Source organism: Bos mutus, chromosome 18 (assembly GCF_027580195.1).
Source record: "Bos mutus isolate GX-2022 chromosome 18, NWIPB_WYAK_1.1, whole genome shotgun sequence".
NCBI lineage: Eukaryota > Metazoa > Chordata > Mammalia > Artiodactyla > Bovidae > Bos > Bos mutus.
Window position 1 is genome coordinate 23293701 of NC_091634.1, and position 22647 is coordinate 23316347.

General features: G+C 35.6%; 1 protein-coding gene and 1 non-coding gene across 3 annotated transcripts in view; both read right to left on the reverse strand.

Annotated features, from left to right (window-relative positions):
- AP1G1 (adaptor related protein complex 1 subunit gamma 1) overlaps positions 1 to 22647 on the reverse strand; it is an 84368-nt gene that overhangs the window by 27033 nt on the left and 34688 nt on the right. For both annotated transcript variants that reach the window (XM_005899524.2, XM_070388055.1), the window contains exons 3-13: positions 21948 to 22072; positions 17645 to 17786; positions 15948 to 16044; positions 14750 to 14826; positions 11560 to 11655; positions 11024 to 11104; positions 10727 to 10825; positions 5478 to 5533; positions 4283 to 4396; positions 1247 to 1387; positions 273 to 327 (exon numbers count right to left, since the gene is read on the reverse strand). In XM_005899524.2, coding sequence (XP_005899586.2) covers positions 273 to 327; positions 1247 to 1387; positions 4283 to 4396; positions 5478 to 5533; positions 10727 to 10825; positions 11024 to 11104; positions 11560 to 11655; positions 14750 to 14826; positions 15948 to 16044; positions 17645 to 17786; positions 21948 to 22072 — 1083 coding nt within the window. The remainder of the gene's footprint in view (positions 1 to 272; positions 328 to 1246; positions 1388 to 4282; positions 4397 to 5477; positions 5534 to 10726; positions 10826 to 11023; positions 11105 to 11559; positions 11656 to 14749; positions 14827 to 15947; positions 16045 to 17644; positions 17787 to 21947; positions 22073 to 22647) is intronic.
- Positions 3897 to 3982, reverse strand: LOC138991875 (small nucleolar RNA SNORD71). The gene has a single exon (XR_011467773.1). It is a non-coding gene; the product is annotated as a small nucleolar RNA SNORD71 (small nucleolar RNA).

Here is a 22647-nt window from a genome sequence, read left to right on the forward strand (position 1 = left end):
TACCTCTTCTGAGTGACCTGCCCTGACTATTCTACCCAAGAACCTGGCCCACTGCCCCATATCCCATTCTCCTCTGTCATCACTATAGTACCTCATGCTGCTCTACTATTTTTCACAGCATTCCCCCCTGCCTGACAGGAGCATCCCTCTTTCCCCATGAATTTCCCATCTCCCCCACTAAAACATAAGCTGCATAAGAATAAGAGCTTTGTCTGTCTCATTAACTGACACATCCAGCACTTAGTACACACTTACCTAAAAAAACTACTTACCGTTGTCAGAACGCGCATAATCGTGTCTATATGCCACCGTTTGGAAGGTGCATACCTAAGAAAACAATGGCACAGATGAAAAAACTGGAACCTGTAAATTAAGTTCTGCTCAGTGACTTTCATGGAGAAGGAAATGGCAACCCACTCCAGTATTCTTGCCTGGAGAATCCCATGGACAGAGGGGTCTGCTGGGCTACAGTCTATGGGGTTGCAAAGAGTTGGACACGACTGAGCAACTCTTATACACAGACACACAGACACACAGACACACACACACACACAGTGACTTTCCAAACTCCTGTCCTATAGTCTTGAGGTTCACAGGTTAAGAGGTTGTATCTGGACGCATTTCACCTTCAAAACTACCAGCAATTAAACTAGCACCAATTCCCATTTCAATGGATAATGAAACAGTACATGGTCAAATTCATATGTAAATACTGCAACAGGAGTTGCTGAGTTGAGAACTGAGGACTCTGTCTCCAATTTTTTTCTTAGAAAACAAATCATAAAGTCAGGACAGGAGAGGACAGAGAAGAAAGAAGAAAGAGCACTGTTCCCAGACCCAGGTAACACCAGGTCTAGGAACTTGCCTCCCCTTAAATTCACAGTGAAAAGAGGAGAAATAACCATACTATCAAAATCCTGAGGACTTCAACCCAGAAAGTTTTACACAGAACCACAATGCAAATGTTGTAACTTTTCTATTCTCTTCATTAAAAGGGAATCATAGAAGAGAGGTTAAAGAACAGATACAACAGGAGATTTTATAAAAGTGGGATTATTTTGGTCTTAGTATAATGCTTAACATAAATACTGACTACAAGGACCTTCTCAAACCCAATTTCTAACGGGAAGCCTGAAATAAACGTTACATATTTAAACATGTTTACAACATTTCCCTCATGTTTTAAAGATGCTTTCCAAAAAGTTCCAAGCATTTTTTACCAATGAATGTAAAAGTTAAATCTTACTTTTCTGCAGCAAGGAAGATTCCAGATGCACAGTCTGCTTTAAATTCTGGCTCACATGAATCCAGAAAATAAAGTAACTCCTTCATCATGCCTCGAATATTATTCCCATTTACCAGGGCAAAACTCAATTCCATTGCACGCCTTCCATGGAGGGAGGGAAAAAAAGTTATGATATTTACAGTGGGAATGAAACAAAGACCCAGGTATGTTGTCCCTGAACACCAAGCACCAGTGGATGTATTGATGTCCTTGTGTGATCTTGTAATCCCAATCTTTGCACATGAGATAACCAAACTTAACAAAGTTATTTTGAACTTTCATCAATGCTTTTCTTCAAAAATTCCCAAAAGATACACACTACTAAAGACAGTCTATTCTATGAAGCTGAAATTTAGAATACCTAAAAGGCTCAAAAAGAGAGGCAAAGAAATTAATACTCAAAAATACTATCTCTCTGCATCAACAGTTAAAAATGTGATATATAGTCACCAAACTCTTTTACTACATCCACTTCAACCCAAAGATGATATAACATACATCGAAAGGTATACAAGTGATTAGAATAAAAACAAACCCTGAGGGCTGAGTGAAATAAGTTAGAGAAAGACAAATATTGTATGATATCACTTATATGTAGAAGCTAAAAAAGCTGAATGCATAGAAATACAGCTAGAATGGTGGTTACCCACTGTGGGGTGGGAAAAATAGGGAAATATTGGTCAAAGAGCATGAATTTCCACGTGTAAGATAAACAGGCTCTGGAGATTTAATGTATAGCATAATGGCTATTATTAATAATGATGTATTAATAAACTTGAAAGCTGCTAGATTTTAAATATTTTAAAAATATTTTAAAATAAGTAGATTTTAAATATTTTCACCACAAAAAAGAAATGGTAATTATGTGATATGCTGCAGGAGTTACATTTTGCAATAAAGTGTGACAAAGCAATGTGATGTACATCTTAGACTCATACAATTATATACCAATAAAGCTGGAAAGAAAAATGAAAAAAGACAGTAAGCGCCATGAAAAGGAAAAAAAGATATGTGCTATGAGAGCAAACAGGAGTTTCTATAATAGCATCACTATAACATGAGTTTGAGCAAACTCCGGGAGACAGTGAAGGTCAGGGGAGCCCAGTGTGCTGCAACGGGCTTGCAAAGAGTTGGACATGACTGAGCGACTGAACAACAATAACAAATAGCTGCCTATCAAATTTGACAACCAAGGTAAATATGGATATGCTAGTTACTACACTCATCTTTTCATATTTGGTCAATAATGTCAAACCATGGCATATAATTTACTTTCAAAAATACCAATTTAATAAGTTGAAAATACTTTCATCTTAATCTACAAGCAACAAAAACTCAATCCTTAAAATTGCATTAAGAAATGCAATAATAGCTAATTCTTATACAGTGGTTAAGTGCTTTACATATGCTAGTCCAGTTAATCCCACATAACCTTTGGAAGTGGGTGCTCCTGTATCTACATTGTACATGGAGACAACCGAAGCACAGAAAGACTAAGTAACCAGACCAAGTTTATTAAGGGCAAAGCTAGGATGTGAAACGAGGCCTTCTGGCTCCAGAGTCTTAGCTGCTATTGCTATACAACCTGTCAAAAGACCCAGGTTTTACTTTTGAAATGCAAAGCCCAGTCAAGAGCGAAAGAGAAACAACACAATAGGAGTCAGAAAGTCTGATTTCTATCCCGAAGACTGCCTTGTTCAAGGAGTAAGCTTTGGAGTTAAGTCATTTGATTCCTCTGGGACTGTACTTTAATCTGTTAACTGAGGAGAGAAGTAATTGCCTAGTTTCTCTTACTGGCTTGCTCTGAGAACCAACTGAGAGGGTGCTTATAAATCCTTCACAAAGCTTTATATAAAAGTCATTATTACTGAGACCAGGTCTTATTTTTAGTTTGCCCAAGCACTTAACACCTGTTCTCTACAAATAAAAGGAACTCAATTATCAATAAATGTTTGTTAAGTGAATAGTTTCAGAGATCAGTTCAAATTAAATTTTTCTGGTTTGAACAGTAAACCAAAAGTTCATTGAAGCCTACTATAACTAGATTTTACAAACACATACAGTTATTCTAAGAGGAGGACCAGTAGAGTTAATTGATCAAGGAAAAAAAAAACATGCCTTTCAAAGTCATATGCTGAGTAAAGTGCTGAGTAAAGTAAGTTAGACAGAGAAGGAGAAATATCATATGACATCCTTTATATGCAGAATCTAAAAAGAAATGATACAAACAAACTTATTTACAAAACAGAAACAGACTTCAGAGAATGAACTTATGGTTGCCAGCAGAGAAGATCGGGGAAGAGATAGGGAGTTTGGGACCGACATGTACACACTGCTGTATTTTAAAATGGTAACCAGCAAGGTCCTACTGTATGCCACATCAACGTTATGTGGCAGCCTGGATGGCAGAGAAGTTTGGGGGAGAATGGATACATGCATATATATGGCTCAGTCTCTTTGCTGCTCACCTGAACTATCAGAACAGTGTTAATCAGCCATACTCCAAGTTGTTTTTTTTTTTAAGTCCTATGTGCTGCCTAAAAGTCATTCCCAGATGCACTGTTTTAACAGGTTGCCTCTAGTATCTTGGGGCATAAGTACCGCAAGAAAATGTGTGCTGTCAGCCATTCGAGTCTCAGCATAGTGACAGAACACTCAGCCGATGGATCACTTCGTATCTTCATCCTCCAGCACACAGAACACAGTACCTCTGATGAGTAAACGTATGCCCAGCCTACTTGCACCTGTTTTATTTAACAAAGAACCAAGGGTAACTTCAGGGTGCACTGAAGTATTCCTTACTGGTCTCTTTCATTGATCTAAACTTCTCCCTGCAAATCCTTTTCGAAAAAAGGATTTACTCTGTCAAAATAATGACTAAATACATAAATGTCAACATTCTCCTTCTCAAAACTCTATTACAAAGTTATCAGATGGAGGATTGGCCGGGGGGAGGGGGGGGGGGGGAGTGGCACACAACTTTCAATTATCTGTTACCGTTTTATGGAGACATCCAAATCTTTTAGACAGTCCACAATTGTGCTTCTGTGCCTCTGTACTGCATTGTGATCTGTCTGCACAGTCTTCAACAAAGATGTCAAAGCTACATATCTGGATGAAACAAAGTTGCAGAAGAACATAATTAAAACGGGAAATTCAGGATAGTTCTCTGCTTAATGACAAAGATGATGTTCAATGACTACTGAAAACCGTACATGGTTAAATATTTAAAAGACACAACAGACTTAGTAAAATGTAAACGCTGTAAACCCATAAACAACACTATAATCAAAAACTGTGGCAACCAGAAGCCTGGGATTTAGATTTACATTCATGGCCAACTCCATTAAATTTCTAAAAGTGATAGACTCGGTTCTTCCAAACTCTTTCAAATAGCACAACAAAATAAGCATACAGTATGCCTTTTCAGGCTGCCTGAGCCCCAAAATGCAAGAGGAAATTATTTCAATTTTACCATTTGTATTTTCTCTGCTTTTGATACCAGTACCAAAACTGCCCCTACAAAACTTTGAATTTACCATCTAAGTATAAAAAAATCTTCTGGAAGGAGAAGATAATTCAGGGTACCATAATAATTATTTCCACTTTTTTTTTTCAATCATAACATGATAAGAAAGAATAAAAAAATAACACTGATAAATTCATTCACTTTTTAAAAGTAGCTGGAGTTTACAAACATCTTCTAGGTTTGTAACCGAAATATTCTGTTTTTCTTCTTAATTGAGAGGGGTCAGCAAACTAAGCCTAGAATAGCCCTCTGCTGTCCGGTTTGGTAAATCAATTTTTATTGCAATGCAGCCATCATCTGCACAGTCTGTGGCTGCTTTCACACCAAGAGGCAGAGCTGAGTAGTTGCCAAAGAGACCCTAAGGCCCATGTAGTTTATAATAGAGACCATCTGAAAAAAAAAAAAAAAAAAAAAAATAGAGACCATCTGTTCCCAGACAGAAAAAGTTTGCTGATTCCTAAAGGTAAAGCATAAATAAGGACTAAAAGTTAACTCATGAGGCAAATCCTCAAATTCTTATCAAAACAGTCTTTAGACTAAAAATAAAAATCCTGAGTTGAAGTTTTAGACATGTCACTCTACATGTGTGATCTTGAGCAAAGTCACTCATGAATACACTGAGTTTATAATAGCCAGATACAAAATATTTTTCAGCTTACTTACCTGATATTCTTGTCATTGTTCAATAAGAAACGACCCAGGATATTTATGGCTAGGACCTACAGAAAAATAGCACAAGTTAAGAATTTAAGAAAATAAAAAATCTATATTGTTTAAGGATCACTTTCTGGCCTCTGATGAGTGCAAACTACTTAAAGGTGGTAGTTTAATCAGCACTTCTACGGATTGCTAGCCAAAAAAAACCTCTGAAGGCAAACTCTTAAAATCATATTCTATTTCAACAGTAAAAGCCGTAAGAATGTTTTCAAGTTTTTATATTGCTAGCAGGAAAATACTATTGGTACAACTTCACTGGAGGGAAATTTGGCAATAACTATAAATAATAAAAATAAGGTATTCACTGGATGGTTAGGTTAGGACTCCGAGCACCCACTGAAGGTGGCACGAGTTTAATCCATGCCTCATGACACAGTCAAAAAAATTAATAAACAATTAAAACTACAAAATGAAAATATATTCCCTGCTTCAACAATTTCACATCTAGGAATTCAGCTGACAAATATAGTTGAACATATGCACAAAAATCTACTGCAACACTATCTGTAATCACAAATGATAGGAGTGTTCATTGATAGCAATTTTCCTAAATGTACTATGGCACATTCACGCAATGGAATGTTATACAACCATTAAAAAGAATGAATCATGACACATGCTATGACAGGTATGTACCCTGAGAATATTATATTAAGTGAAATAAGCCAGACACAAACACCCCATATTATATGATTCCATTTAGGTGAAATGTCTTGAATAGGCAAATCCATAGAGACAGAAAGTAGAATGGTGGTTGCCAGGGGTTGGGGTCAGGGGATAATGGGGAATTATTGTTTAAAGGGCACACAGTTTCAGTTTGGAAAACTAAAAAGTTCTGAAGATGAATGGTGGGTTTTGGCTACACAACAGTCTGAAGGTACTTACTTAACGCCACTGAACTACAAAGTTAGAGATGGTTAAAATGATAGAGTTTATGTTATGCAAATTGCACCAATCTTTTTTAAAATGAGAATGGTCTCTATATATGTGAATATAAACTAGCTCCAACATAGTGTTTTCATCTAACATGATAAGCATAAGGTGCAGAACCACCCAGATGTCAAAAGACCTATACCCAAATACTGTAGTATAGTTAGTATATTTGTTTCTCACAAAGCAATGGATTAGCGATCATTATATTAATAAATGGTTGAAAGAATGAATAAACACTTGAAGGAGAGTTTTTCCTTACAAAAGAATTCCAATTACTTAAAGAAGAAAAAGTGAGGAGAATAGAAAAGTATCATTAGAGCACCACCCAAAAAATTGTTAAAGACAAGATCCTCAGAAGGATACTAAAATTGGTTGGCAAAAGTCTGAGAACAGAGTATCTGCATAGTGTCAAAAGTGTTTCCTCCAAAATATTTTTAATTACATAGAGTAAAAATAACAATTATACAGTGGAGAGACACAGCAGACACCACCTTACCCAAAAGATCAAGGTTAAAATCACCAGTAATGAGACAAATAAGGAGCATGTACCTCCAGATATGAAACTGTAAAGGGCACAACACTTCTGGGGTAGTCTCACCAAAAAAGCTTAACTACAAACTAGTTTTTATAAGAATATATCAGACTGTCAAATTCAGGAATATTCTGCAAAATAACTGATCAGTGCACTTCAAAACTGTCACAGAAGACAAGGAAAGATGAAGGAAATGTCAAGATTGGAGGAGACTAAGGAGACATGACAATCAATGCAACATGGGATCAAGGATTGGTGCTAGAAAGGAAAAAGGACATCAGTAGAAAAACTGGTAAAATCTGAATAAAATCTGTAATTCAATTAATGGTATTAAACCAATATTAATTTCTTAGTTTTGATAATTACACTACAGGAAAACAAGATGTTAACATTAGGGGAGGCTGACTGAATTTGAAACTTTTCTATAAGCCTAAAATTATTTTAAATAAGAAGGTTTAAAAGTGGGGAAGATAAGAAATACAAACAGAGAGATATGTTTAAATATGAATAGAATACCATCCCAAAATGTACATTAGAAAATGGTAACAACTGCTGACTAGAAGAATTAAGTCTAAACATAAAATCAATAAGCAGACATTTTCCTCCCTGTATACCATTTTCTTTGAAGTGCTCAAACAGGAGATGGCAAGAGTGAACATCGAATTTTAGAAATCAGTGAATTAAAATGGACTGAAACGGGCAAATTTAATTCAGATGACCATTATATCTACTACTGTGGACAAGAATTTCTTAGAAGAAATATAGTAGCCCTCATAGTCAAAAAAGAGTCTGAAATGCTTGGGTGCAATCTCAAAAATGACAGAATGATCTCTGTTTGTTTCCAAGGCAAACCATTCAATATCACAGTAATCCAAGCCTATGCCCCAACTACTAATGCTAAAGAAGCTGAACGGTTCTGTGAAGACCTACAAGACCTTCTAGAGCTAACACCCAAAAAAGGTGTCCTTTTCATCATAGGGGACTAGGAATGCAAAAGTAGGAAATGAAGAAACACCTGGAATAACAGGCAAATTTGGCCTTGCAGTACAAAATGAAGCAGGGCAAAGGCAAACACAGTTTTGCCAAGAGAACACACTGGTCATAGCAAGCACCCTCTTCCAACAATGCAAGAGAAGACTCTACACACCGACATCCTCAGATGGTCAATACCAAAATCAGACTGATTATATTCTTTGCAGCCAAAGATGGAGAAGCTCTATACAGTTAGCAAAACCAAGACCAGGAGCTGACTGTGGCTCAGATCATGAACTCCTTATTGTCAAATTCAGACTTAAATTGAAGAAAGTAGGGAAAACCACTAGACCATTCAGGTATGACCTAAATCAAATCCCTTACGATTATACACTTGAAGTGACAAACAGATTCAAGGGATTAGATCTGATAGACAGAGTGCCTGAAGAACTACGGACGAAGGTTCGTGACACTGAACAGGAGGCAGTGATCAAGACCATCCCCTAGAAAAAGAACTGAAAAAAGGCAAAATGGTTGTCTGAGGAGGCCTTATAAATAGCTGAGAAAAGAAGAGAAACTAAAGGCAAAGGAGAAAAGGAAAGATATACCCATTTGAAAGAAGAGTTCCAAAGAATAGCAAGGAGAGATAAGAAAGGCTTCCTCAGTGATCAATACAAAGAAATAGAGGAAAACAACAGAATGGAAAAGACTAGAGATCTCTTTAAGAAAATTAGAGACACCAAGGGAACATCTAATGCAAAGATGGGTTTGATAAAGGACAGAAACGGTATGGACCTAACAAAAGCAGAAGACATTAAGAAGAGGTGGCAAGAATACACAGAAGAACTATACAAAAAAGATCTTCATGACCCAGATAACCACAATGGTGTGATCACTCAACTAGAGCCAGACGTCCTGGAATGTGAAGTCAAGTGGGCTTTAGGAAGCATCACTACAAACAAAGTTAGTGAAGGTGATGGAATTCCTAAAAGATGATGCTGTGGAAGTGCTGCACTCAATATGCCAGCAAATTTGGAAAACTCAGCAGTGGCCACAGGACTGGAAAAGATCAATTTTCATTCCAATTCCAAAGAAAGGTAATGCCAAATAAAGTTCAAACTACTGCACAACTGCACTCATCTCACACACTAGCAAAGTAATACTCAAATTCTCCAATCCAGGCTTCAATAGTACGTGAACTGTGAACTTCCAGATGTTCAAGCTGGGTTTAGAAAAGGCAGAGGAACCAGAGATCAAATTGCCAACATCCACTGGATCATAGAAAAAAGCAAGAGAATTCCAGAAAAACATCTGCTTTGTTGATTACACCAAAGCCTTTGACTGTGTACATCACAACAAACTGTGGAAAATTCTTCAAGAGATGGGAATACCAGACCACCTGACCTGTCTCCTGAGAAATGTGTATGCAGGTCAGGAAGCAACAGTTAGAACCGGAGATGGAACAGACTGGTTACAAACTGGGAAAGGAGTACATCAAGGCTGTATATTGACACACTGCTTACTTAACTTATATGCAGAGTATAACATGTGATATGCTGGGCTGGATGAAGCACAAGCTGGAATCAAGATTGTTGGGAGAAATATCAATAATCTCAGATACCACCCTTACGGCAGAAAGCAAAGAAGAAATACAGAGCCTCTTGATGAAAGTGTAAGAGGAGAGTGAAAAGGCTGGCTTAAAACTCAACATTCAAAAAACCAAGATCATGGCATCCGGTCCCATCATTTCATGGCAAATAGATGCAAAAACGATGGAAACAGAGATTTTATTTTTCTGGGCTTCAGTATCACTGCAGATGGTGACTGCAGCCATGAAATTAAAAGATGCTTGCTCGCTCCTTGGAAGAAGAGCTATGACCAACCTAGATAGCATATTAAAAAGCAGAGACATTACTTTGCCAACAAAGGTCTGTCTAGTCAAAGCTACGGTTTTTCCAGTAGTCACATATGGATGTGAGAATTGGACTTTAAAGAAAGCTGAGTACCAAAGAATTGATGCTTTTGAACTGTGGTGTTGGAGAAGACTCTTGAGAGTCCCTTTGACAGAAAGGAGATCAAACCAGTCATTCCTAAGGGAAATCAGTCCAGAATATTCATTGGAAGGACTGATGCTGAAGCTGAAACTCCAATACTTGGACCACCTCATGCGAAGAGCTGATTCATCTGAAAAGACTCTGATGCTGGGAAAGACTGAAGACAGGAGAAGGGGACGACAGAAGATAAGATGGTTGGATGGCATCGCTAACTCAATGGACATGAGTTTGATGAGTTTCGGGAGTTGGTGATGGACAAGGAAGCCTGGCATGCTGCAGTCCATGGGGTTGCAAAGAGTCGGACACATGTGAGTGACTGAACTGAACTGATACCATTTTGTATGGAATTTTTTTTACTTTATGTGTTCATTTTTTTAAATAAAAATAAATATTTAAGAAAAATGGATTAACTCAAATATGCTGCCATCTTGTTTGAAGTGAATGAGGCCAACTCAAATCACGGCTCCAAACAAAAGCTTATTCTGAAATGGTTCCTTCATTCAACATTGTCTGTATTTGTAACATACATAAACATAAAACCTTCCAATTTCTATTATAATCAACATTAATCCTTCAGTGGATAGAATGATACTTCAGGTACCAAAACATCATACATTCTGCATCATTCTTTCCTAAAGTTAATTTCCAAATTCCAAGTCAATTATTTTAAAATAAAATGTTTAGAGTAAAGATTAAAAACTTACTCGCAGTCCACTCTCTGACTTAATATCCATGATAGTCAAAACCGTTTCATAAAGAATAGCATTTCCTACATTTTTACTAGTCTCCGTATTAGTGGCAACCTGAAAAGACACAGAAGGTGTTATGTGACAAAACAATGTTTCCAAAAAACATCCAGAGGTAACAAGAGACATTTTATGATTGTTTTCAGCCACCAATGAGAAAACACAAACAAAAATTGCTCCATATAATCACAATCAATCTGCTCCCTGCTATACTAAAATGGGTGTTTACAAAAACACAAGTTTTGTTCTACTCACCTGTGCTAATATATCATTCATAGCTTCACTTGAGTCATCATCATTTCGTCCTAAAATTCTTAATAACCGCAAAATTCGTACCTAATGTGCAAAATATGACAAACATCAACAAATTATGTCTAGCACAAAGGACCTTTGCTTGATATGAAATTCAAATAACTTAAATGAAGTCTTAGATCCCAATAGAAATGGTCAAAATTCAAACAGAAGAATTTTAAACATGATCTTTAGAGCAGTTATGTATGGTTCTATGTCTTCATGAAGCTGTTAGACAATCTACACTTAACAGTCAAAGGATACCATTACCTGCAGAGCTATACAGCACACTGGAAAATCATGTTTCTATGTGGTACATGATTTGACTATTACAAATATAATTTTATTCTATTAATCTAATACAGAATTGTGTCACTATTCATTTATCAATGTAATTAGCTTAATCAATTAACTACCAAAACTACTCAACACAAACATAAGAGGAAGGAAAAATTCATTCCAAAATATATCATTTATCCTAAACTTTCTTTCAAGCTCACCTGCAAAAAGGGGTCACTGATCCCAGAAACATCATGTTCTGGTGAATATCCGGACATGATGAGGTTCTTTAGAATACGAACTAATTGGGGCACAAGCTGCAGGGAAGAGAGATGCATCAAAAAACAGTGAATATCAAAGAATTTCTCAGGAAAAGGCAGAGGTTAACTTGGCTTAGAAAAAACGGATTCAAGAGTCTGAGTCCAAGCAAATTCTACTGATACAATATCCTAGTATACTGTTGATGTTTCACAGACGTAACTTAGAAGTATTCTGGCCCAGAACTCAAGAAGGAGTATGTATGTTATCTGAATTAAAACCAAAACAGACATTTTTACTTCAGAGTAATATATGCGAAGATACTACAAATAACAGTAGGTCAGAAAGCCTAGAGAACTGAGTAAAACAGATGCCTATGGGGACTTCTATGGGACTTGACACACGTAGGCTGCACAAACATATTCAGTTTTTAATCTATCTAACACATGTGGATATAAAATGCTACCACATCCAAAACTCTGGTAATTTTATGAAAATTAGTTTTAAAACAAACTATCTCAAATAAAGAAAACAAAACTCTCTCTTATTATATTGTCAGTTATATCCTTTCCCAATAAACAACAGGGAATACAAAAGTCTCCAACACCGACAAGACACATGAAAAATTGTCTCCTTCTCCTGAGAAAGAAAGCAAGGCCATGAATGCTGTTTTTGTCCTATTCTTAACTCATACAACACAATTTTTGATAAAATTCAATTTCAGCACCTAATCATACATTTGTTGCCTATCTTATCTTACTAATGAAATGATACATTCCTTATGGTCAGAATGCCCTTCTTTTTTAACTCTGTCCATTAGACTGACTGATGACACACAGTAGAGGCAATTTTATTGCCAAGCTGAACTTAAAAATGCTTTAAATACTATTATTTATTGCACTTCATTGAGAAATCATTTAAGATTAAAACCCCATTTCAAAATGTTTGCCACAATAAGGACCTTTCCAGTCTCCAACTACAAACTCAATTTAGCTATATAAACAACTCTAATCACCACCTAACATTAAGAACTGAATCCAAAGCAAGCTGAATCTTATCTGTCTTGGAGGCAATCAGAACAGCCCCAACTTTGCTGCAACTCAATTATCTTTTTCTCATTGAATCTGGATTCCTTTCTAAGTGGATCAAGACTGAAACAAAAGCCAAGCTGGGCTCAAGGAATGCACTCAAAACACAATACTAAATCTACTGCTGAATATAAGACAACATAATCTGTGTGAATAGGTTTGGCCATAACACTTCAGAATTTAGCACTTCCTAAGTCACCTAACAAAAATCTAATTTGGACAACTCCAAGATTCAAACAAATCTAAGCTTACAATGGCCTGTAAATTCTAAACAGAATCCTCATTAAATCTCTCAACTCTGGACAGATTCAATAAGAAGTCAGAATAATATAACTATATAAACTGCTTTAAAATGTAATAAAACTGGAACCATCTAGTTAGCAAGCTCTATACTAAAAAGTAGTTCGCCTTGCATACTTCTCAATAGTCTACTTTTTTGTACTACACATATCCTTCATTATTTTTTTAAATCTGGTTTCTGTCTCGGAAAAATTCTTTTTCCTTCAGCTACGAAGCTCACACCACATAAGAGCACCCTGGGACAAAAAGCACAAATATCTCTAAGTGTTCAGCATACAAATTCTTGGAACCAAGCTTTATTTTTCAGACAAAAAAGCAAGTTACTAAAACTGATGACAAGACAAACAAAATGACAAAGGGAAAAGCTGCAGCCATGAAAATCAGTTGATGCCCACCCACTCTACCTCAAAAATCTTTTAACGCTCCAAAACTTTAAGGCAAGATCGAGTGCAGGTCAGGAAGAAATTAAAGCTCTAAGTCTGAATTGAAAGCTCAGAAGTAGTACTGAGCTTTTTAAAGTATGAGGTTACCCAGACACGGTTCTAAAGTGTATCTACTTCAAAAAGAAGCAGTGTTTGGTGTTTTGGTTCCAAATTGCTCTGGACTGCCATCACCAATGCCACTGGGAAACTGCTCAAAGTATCTCAGGTGAAGATAAAGGAAAGGCAGAGGAGGAGGCTTAAAAATCAGGAAAGGCTGCAACTGAAATCCAAGGCTGACTGTGGAATCAGGAGTTTAAGTGACAAGACCAAATCTGGACTAAGGAGTTAGCTAAAAATGCTATGACAAATAACACAGAATTAAGCACAGATTCAGCATTAGTATATTTTTTAAGCCACATTTGTGGATGGATACACAAAAGCTACTAAGGACCTAATGCCAGCATGCACGATCTAAATGAGGGTTAATTCTTACCTTTTCATTCTAACATACAGCAGGATTCCAAACAGACAACAGGAACAAAACATACAAAGCAAGCATTAGGGACAGATACGGGCCTCATACTATATTTATAATATTTTAATCAAGACTTGATCATCTAAGGAGGAAAAAAAAGCTCCCCCCGCCACACCGCCCGAAGAGCTGCTATTAGAGCTTCATTAGATCTAAAGTACAAAGTAAACCCAATATATGGAGTGGTCATCATCCTATAAAAGGAACTGAATGCATGTAATTATCCAAAAAACAGTTTTTCTCTGAGTCCTGCTTACTAGTGCCTTCTGAACGTAAGTGGAAAAAACAAAAATCTCCATTCTAGAATGCTCTAAGAAAGGGAGGGAGGGACTTCAGAAAGCTAGAGACATCTACCACTGGAGTCACCACAGCACAAAATGAACAGAGGGGGACTCTCTGTTAGGTAAAGGTAATATCAAATCTCAGTTTGCAGTTTTCACCTTAGAAGGTAAAAAAAAAAAAAAGAAATCACCTGCCTTAAAACACACGCACACACACACACACACAATTCCTGCTTGTAATTCGACCTCAGGTTACATTTCCTAATTTCAATGTGAAAACAGTAGATAAAGTACATGAGAGATCGGCGTGTCTGCCAAGGAGAAAAGACTTCTATTATGAAAGGGGAAACACTGTACTACTGCCAGTTCTGTGCCTAAAGCTGACTTCCTACCACACAGAAGGGTTGGTTAAGTCCTTTACTCAGTTCCATACCTTTCCTTCAAAAGAAAATTCCTAAGTGAGAAAATCATGTCCTTTAGGAAAACCATTTTCAATCAAGAGAGGCTTAGATATACAGAATAGCACCTACCTTTCTGAAATGTGCAAGCATGTCTGGGCTTCGCTCACACATTTCTGTGAGGAGGACTACAGAAGTGTGAAGGACACCTGAAAGAAAAGAGCCGGTGAAAACTAAAAATGAGGCTGTATTCTTCAGTTTCATAGCACAGGGCTTTCAGTTCTGAAGGTCAATTCCAAAAACGTAGCTGCTACTTTTGTTTTTTAATCTCCCAAGAATCTAAGCATTGAGCTGAATACAAAGAAGGTATTCATAGATACCTGCTGATTTAATACAGATGATCTGTCAAATCAGAATATTCTAAAGTTACGTGGCCAGAATAATCGCTTACAAATGACATTCAATGTACAAGCCTCTCCATTTGAGAATATCCATAAAGACATGCTCAGTCAATATAAACTGGATATCACCTGCTCCAGATTTAGTAAGCTCTTAGCTGATTTTTGAAAGATATTTCAAGAAGAAAAATCTTACTAAGACTTTAAATTTCCAGACAAAATATAGTCATGAATGACAAAGTAAATTTGCTTGTTCAAGAGTGAGTGAAAAGAATCACATACTTTACACTAAATATGTGCCCTAGACATTCATTTATTCAACAAGTATATTCTGAATCTTCTAGGCAGAGGACTGCATTGATCAAATTAAATACATGTTACCACTTTTTTTCTTAGCATTTAGGACACAAGAATTTTCTTCACTCAGAATCTGTTTCATTAAATTCAAAACAAGAATAAAATGTTCAGTAAAGAACAGCCACATACATTCCATCTAATTCCTCATAAGTTTTATATGTCTGAGTACCCATTACAAATTCCTGTTACAAGTAACCTACAAGGAGTTTCACAAATCTTACATTACAATGGCAAAGAGATAAAGAAATAGCCAAGAAGTCAAAAGGTTTCACACATGAAAATCAAGGCTAGGATCATTTGCAATTACACTGAGTATTAGTTAATATAGTATTTTTGATATAATAAAAGGGGACCAGAAATGAAAAACAAGCTTACTATAAAGGATCAATCTCTAATTACAAAGCTAGTATTTGAGAGTAGAAGAGAGATTCAACCCATTGGCCCTTCCTGGAAAAGGTGTCCAAGCACAGCAGAAAGCTGAGTCCACTGTGTGAGACAGAGGCCAAGACTGCCTGAAGACTATTGTCTTTCTCCTTCTCCCTCAGTACTTCATGAGTGCATCCAAATCACATTACCATGGTTCTTTTCATTCAACAAATTTTTTGTTGCTGGTAAAAACATCTCCATAAGTTCAGGAACCTTCCTGATGACATGAACAGCACAAAGTGCTGCCTACAAAAAAAAAAAAAAACATAAAAAGGACAAAAGAAGATTTATTTCAATTAAAGTTAGGACAACCAATCTTACAAACAAAAGAACCTTGTCAACCAGTTCATCTACATGAAAAAAGAAAGGAGGTATAGATCTGATTATCAGATTTATTAGTTATTAATTGCTTAGGGCTGTCCAATTTATACTACTGCATTAATGAGAACTTCTAACTCACCTGTCTCTTTGGTCATATATTACCAAATAAGTGGACAACAACTTTTTTCAACCAGACCATCTGTTAACACGAGCTTACCAATTGTGCTAAGTATAATTTATCTGCAGCTTTGCAAAGTTAAAAAATAAAGACTCTGTCACTGATCATCGTTCTTCTGAGTAAGAAAACCAAAAGGTTTTATAAAAACACTATGCAGGTGAAAGATACATATATTGCAGATGCTTTAAATCTGCTGCTACTTTTAATAATACCTATACTTTCTCCATTCAACCTCTACTGAAATCAAGGAAATCATTTGAAAGTTACTTAGTATCTTAGTTAAGTCTCTCTGTTAGCCAGTCTCTACTAAAGAAAAGATGGCCCTAGCTTGTTGACAGGAAAGAAAGGGACATTCAAAGACTGATTTCAGTTACTCTCCCCCTATCCCCGCAAAGGAACCATAACTACTACTTGTTGGAACTGAATATCATAATTTAGGTACTTAATAAGAAAAGATTTCAGCTAATTCTTCCCATGCTACAGTTGAGGAAAACAATTTTTTCCTAATCTGCAGGGATATTTTACTTAATATTTATGTAATCTTTCTGAACAAGAGCAGCCCATACATTCTTTAAGAGAAAGGACTGGCTTTGGCCTTTAGCCATCATTAGCAGCACATGATCCTGGAAAACAGCTCGGCCCTTTTAAACAGCTTTGTCTCACACCATTAAATGCAAAAGGCACAGTCAATGACAATCAGATGATTTTATGTCACTTCTAAAGTCCTAAATTTTATACCGCTTATTTATGAAGGCTGTAAGATTCAAGCACAATAAAATAACAACAAAATATTTATACTAACAAATAAAAGCACATAAGAGAATACGATCACTGTCTTCCATTACTATTTCACTTAGATATACCAATTTTAGGAAGGAGGTTCTAAATCATTCCCTAATAATTATCTAGGTCCCAAGGAACTGCACTTCCAAGATTCAAAGGCCCTAATATAAAGGCATGGGCACTAAAATAAATTTGTAACAATCTGTTCATTATCACTTTGTTTAACACTGGTTAGAGTCAGGTAATTTAGGAAGTAATTAGGTATGCCATCTATTTGTTTGTTGATAAACAATTTTCTTGAAAAGTGAGGAATTAAGAGAATTAAAGTGTTCACAATCACTTACCAACTGGAGAGTCAAATAGCAATAAAAAAATCACCTCCAAAATTAGTATAAAAAATAGATTTTGACTTATGAACAACTGATTCATATACAGTCATTTAAAACACATTTAATGCACAGAGAAAGTTATATTATCACTTGCGCTTTCAAGAATGAATAATGTGCCTTCTCTCCATAATACTCCCTATTCCAAACACAGACATTCCATTTCATGGAAAGTTACCTTTTTTCTTAAGTAAGAGTTGGAGGTTTTCAAGAGTTTCTCTACCTCTCCTGCAAGATCTCTGCACATCTCTGAGGACCCCATGCAGCCGAGGGTACAAAGTGCTAGCCCTTGTACATACTGTGTGCTATGATTGAGATCACTGCAAAAGAAAGAAGGCGGCAGAAATGAATATGCCCTGCCCAGTGCTCCCAATGAAGAAGCTTCACAATCTAACAAGAAAGCTCTGAATGATTCATGATTCCTCTCATAAGGAAAATATTAGGATAATTTTTGCAAAAAAAAATGTTTATTCTAACCTTATTATTAATACAAATTACAACACAGTAAACTGACAGTTTGTTCTACATGCTTACAACCCAGCATTTCCAAACACCACTAGTAACAGAATCTATACAACATACTACCTATGGGATGCCAAAAGAACTTTCTTTACTAGCAATGACAGAATATGAAGCACAACTCTATCTTTAAAGATTTTAATATGCTCTATTAACTACAAAAAAGTAAGATATTAACCAAAATGTTTAAAAAAAAAATTTAGAAAACACAATCCTGCTAGAGCATTTAAGATGACAAACATCACAACAGAAACACTCTAAAATCTTTGAGCACAGCATTAACCTTGATATTAATTTTTACATTTATTCAAAAGAAGAAAAACAGTAACTAAAAAAACAGCTAATTAAACCATCTTAAACTAAGGTAGACGTTACAGTGAGGCTCAATATCTAGTAGATGGCTGGATGGCATCACTGACTCAATGGACATGAGTCTGAGTGAACTCCGGGAGTTGGTGATGGACAGGGAGGCCTGGCATGCTGCGATTCATGGGGTCGCAGAGAGTTGGACACGACTGAGAAACTGAACTGAACTGAACAGATACAAAAAATTCTAACAGGCACTGATTACTGCACAAAACTATTTCTAAACCAGCCAGGAAGTATTTTCAGAAAAGTTGAAGCATTAAAAGTTTGAATAGTAAATGCATTTATATATTATAATCAACTCTTACTATGCAGAAGCTGAATTCCTATGTTGAGTTATGCTACTTCTACCAGCCTTAAGAGTATTTTAAAATCCTTTAGTTCAGTGGTTCTCAAACGGTGATTAGAGAGTCTCTGGAAGTTCCTAGGACTATTTCAGGGGGTCCATGAGATATAAATACTTTCACAATACTAACTCATTATTTGTCAGCTTTATTGCACTATCAGTGCAAATGGGAAGAACTAAGGCACATTAGCACGTATCAGGAAAGAGGCACCAAACTGTATTACCAGTCACTGAATTCACTGCCATATACTTAACGGTCCAAGAAGGAAGGGAGGGAGGCAGTTTCACTTAATACTCCCCTTTTTGTTGTTGTCTGCTGTTCAGTCACTCACGACAAAGCAGTAAAAATGACTAGCTTAATTATACCTTGACTTTTTTTCTTTTTTAAGCCATGCCATGCAACTTGTAGGATCTCAGTTCCCTGATCAGGGATTGAATCTGGGTCACTTCAGTGAAAGCCCAGAATCCTAAGCACTAGGCCACCAAGGAACTCCCTCATACCTTGACTCTTGAGTGCACATTTTTTAATATTCTGTGTGACAAAATGGAAAGTATGCATGAAATACTTCTGATGCATAATGAAATAAGGGACAATCTCAGCAAAAAGCACTTGTGTATCTGTTTCATTTGCAAGCTAAACTACGAACCAGCTGTTTTTAAAATGAACATCATTTTTACCTGAAAAATAACAATTATAATTACTAAGATGTGGTTATTTTCTTAAACATTCTTAAACATTTTCTGGAAGAAAAGCCAAGTAAGCCTATCACTTCAAGGGCAACAAGTGACAATATTTGTTGCCAATGACAAACCTAAGCTTTGAAAGTGAAAACTAGAATTTTGGAATATTTGTATTGCCATCATGAACCTGACAGTCTATTAATACTTTAAAGCTCCTTGAACTAATTTTCTCCAAATGCTTTAAGCATGATGTTTAAAAACTAAACAAAAGAGTCAAACTGTATGGATGGGTTTCAATATAACAAAAAAAAAACCAAACTTCACTGATACAATTTCAGATTCTACACTAACCTAATGAAACTACCACTTGTGGAGTTTGGTATGGGATCATGGAAGATTATCCACAGTTATCTGAAAGGTTATTAAAGCCCTCTTCCTTTTTCAAACATTATCTGTGAAAGGCTAGATCTTCATATATTTCAACTAAAACATAAGAAAATGAATGCAGAAGCGAACACAAGCATCTAACCTATTCTATTAGGTTAGACATTAAAGATATTTACAAAAGTGTAAAATAATGCCATTCTTCTCTCTGAATTGTTTTTGTTCTGGAAAATAGCTTATATTTCATAACAAAATGTATTGCTGTCAACACTGTAAAGGTTTCATTAATGATAATTTTTAATGAACCAATGAATAAATCCCTGAAGAACAAAGAAAGGAAAAGAAACAAAAGGAAAGTGTCAGTCAGGTTTGCTACTTTCTACTAATTTGAATATTTAAGATAAAAATTACTAATAAACTTTAACTTAATTATGGTACTGGTTCCCAAAAAATATTTCGTTAACTCTTCATTCATTTTTCAATGATTAAGAATATCTGTATAAGGCAAGCTCTTAAAATAATGTGTCTGATTTTTAAAGATTTAAGTCCAAGATCATTAATGTCTTAAAAGTTTTTCTGGACCAATGAACAATGAGGTAAACATGCCATCATTAAACAGAAAAACTGCTAGTACACTATGATGCCCTATAATACAAACAAAAAGCAAGAAACCTCACAAATAAACAAAAAACCCATTCATTAAAAGATTTTAAAAAACTGAATGATCCAAAGTCCTTTGACTGAACTTAAACTGAAGTATTGGATCAATTCCCAACTATTAGTAGCTCTCTCCTAAATTCACTTGGGGCTTGGCTGGGTCTCATTATACACACAGATTCCTTCATTGCCTATATGCCTCATTCTTCAATTTTAATCAAGCTACAAACCTATTCTTAAGTTGGCTCAAAACTTGATGCTAGGCAGAACTGTCAAATTATCAGCATGTGACTAAAGGCTTGAGTAATAAGGGCAGCAGAGCATGTAAGAACAAAAATTAAAGAAACTTTCAGAGCCTTGTCCAAAATAAGAGTATAAAGTCATGTTAAACACCTAGAATGTAACCTCCATGACACCAAAGATTTCTGCTCACTTTTTTCATTCTCCATCCTCAGCACTTACAATAGCTCCTGGCATACAACAGGTATGCAATCAATGTTTGTTGAATAAATTGAAGCAACTTAGTATTTTCATTACTAATATTTATTTCAAGGCCAAAAAGAACAAAATTTTCCCAAATAAAGCTGCAGAGGCAGTGTATTTAAATGAGATACTATATTTTTACAAGCAAATCTTAACTCTCATTTAAAATTTTTTCATTATTGGGAAATTTTAAATTACAACATTTACCACAGCAAAATATATGAGTTCAACGTCTACAAACTGATCGCCTATAAACCCCTGCTTCTTTCTGTCAATTACACAAATACTGTAAATTAAAAATTAAATCTAAAAAAGAAGATAAACTGGTAGACATACCAAAACCAAAAAAACCCAAAAAGAACCTTAAATCAATAAGGCCATCAGAACTTTCATAGCTTTTTAACAGAAATTTATTATAAGAGGGATACTGAGAAGAACTGTTAACTCCCTACTCGCAGGTCTTCTACTTTTTCTAGAATGGCAAGCATTCCTCAGCTTCTAAGGTAAACACATAACTGGACTAGTAAATCAGCAAAGCACCTGTTAGAGAAAAAAGGACTTATGCACAAAAGCTCACAGGCTAAATACAACTGTCAGCAACTGAAATCTGGGATTAGACTGCTGACAAGCAAGACCTCTCTTTTTACCTTTAAATGGTATTCATTTAGAATATATTGGTAGTTATTTAATAAATACAGTGCCTCATAATTCATGGTATTCAAAAAATTCTATGATAAGAAAGCTAAGATTTACCAATGCTTTTTCTATTCTATCAAAGTCCAAATGCTTATTCATTGCTAAATAGTTGCTATGACTCAAGATGTACAACAATACTTTCATTTAAATTATCCCCTACAGATTTACTTTTTTTCTACAGAAGTTTTAATCCTTTCCTTATCCTCTTTATATATAAGCTCCAGAACCAAAAGCAACTCAATTATATTCTAGACAGCAAATATAAAATCAATAAACAGAAGCCTTGATGTCCTATTATTAAAAAGACCTAAAAAAACAAAGCAGTTATAAGAAAGAAATTAAGACTTACTTCTTGATACAGTTGGTCATGAGAAGATGGACATCTTGTCTTTCATCTAACAACAGCATTGCCCCTAAATAGCCAATGCGTTTGTCTGTGAATTTTTGAGAGGCGATAAGCTTGAGGCACTCCAACTACAAATTACAAAAAAAAAAAAGAAATTTCAATCAGGAAAACAATGTTTTTAACCCAGAATCAATGGATAACTAAAGTACATAGGTATAACCTATATCATCAAACCACAAAAATAAAAGGCAAAGACTTAAGATCTTTCAATATCTTAAAGATAATAATCAAGCTCTGGAATAGAGTATCTAGTTAAGGCCCTATCGTACTTGCCATCCAAATAATCTGCGAAGTTTATGTTAGATCTAAATATTCGTACAGACTACGGGAGTGTTATCATAAGGGTTTAATAAACCTTATTCTTAATTTAATTCCTAGAGTACATTAAATGAGCACCTAACACATGTGTGTATTTAATGTCTGGTTCCTATTCTGAAATATCAAAAGCTCAGTAACTGAAATGTACCCAAGTGTCAAACAGTCCTAAACATCATGGAAGGTACAATTAAAAAAGGAGGACAATTAACTAACTTTATGTGGAAAAGTGCTACATTTGAGGCTTGAACTATGAAGAGTAGAGGTTTTAGGAATCAAACAGAAGAAAACAACAACAAAAAGCCACAGGAAAACTCAGTAATAGAAT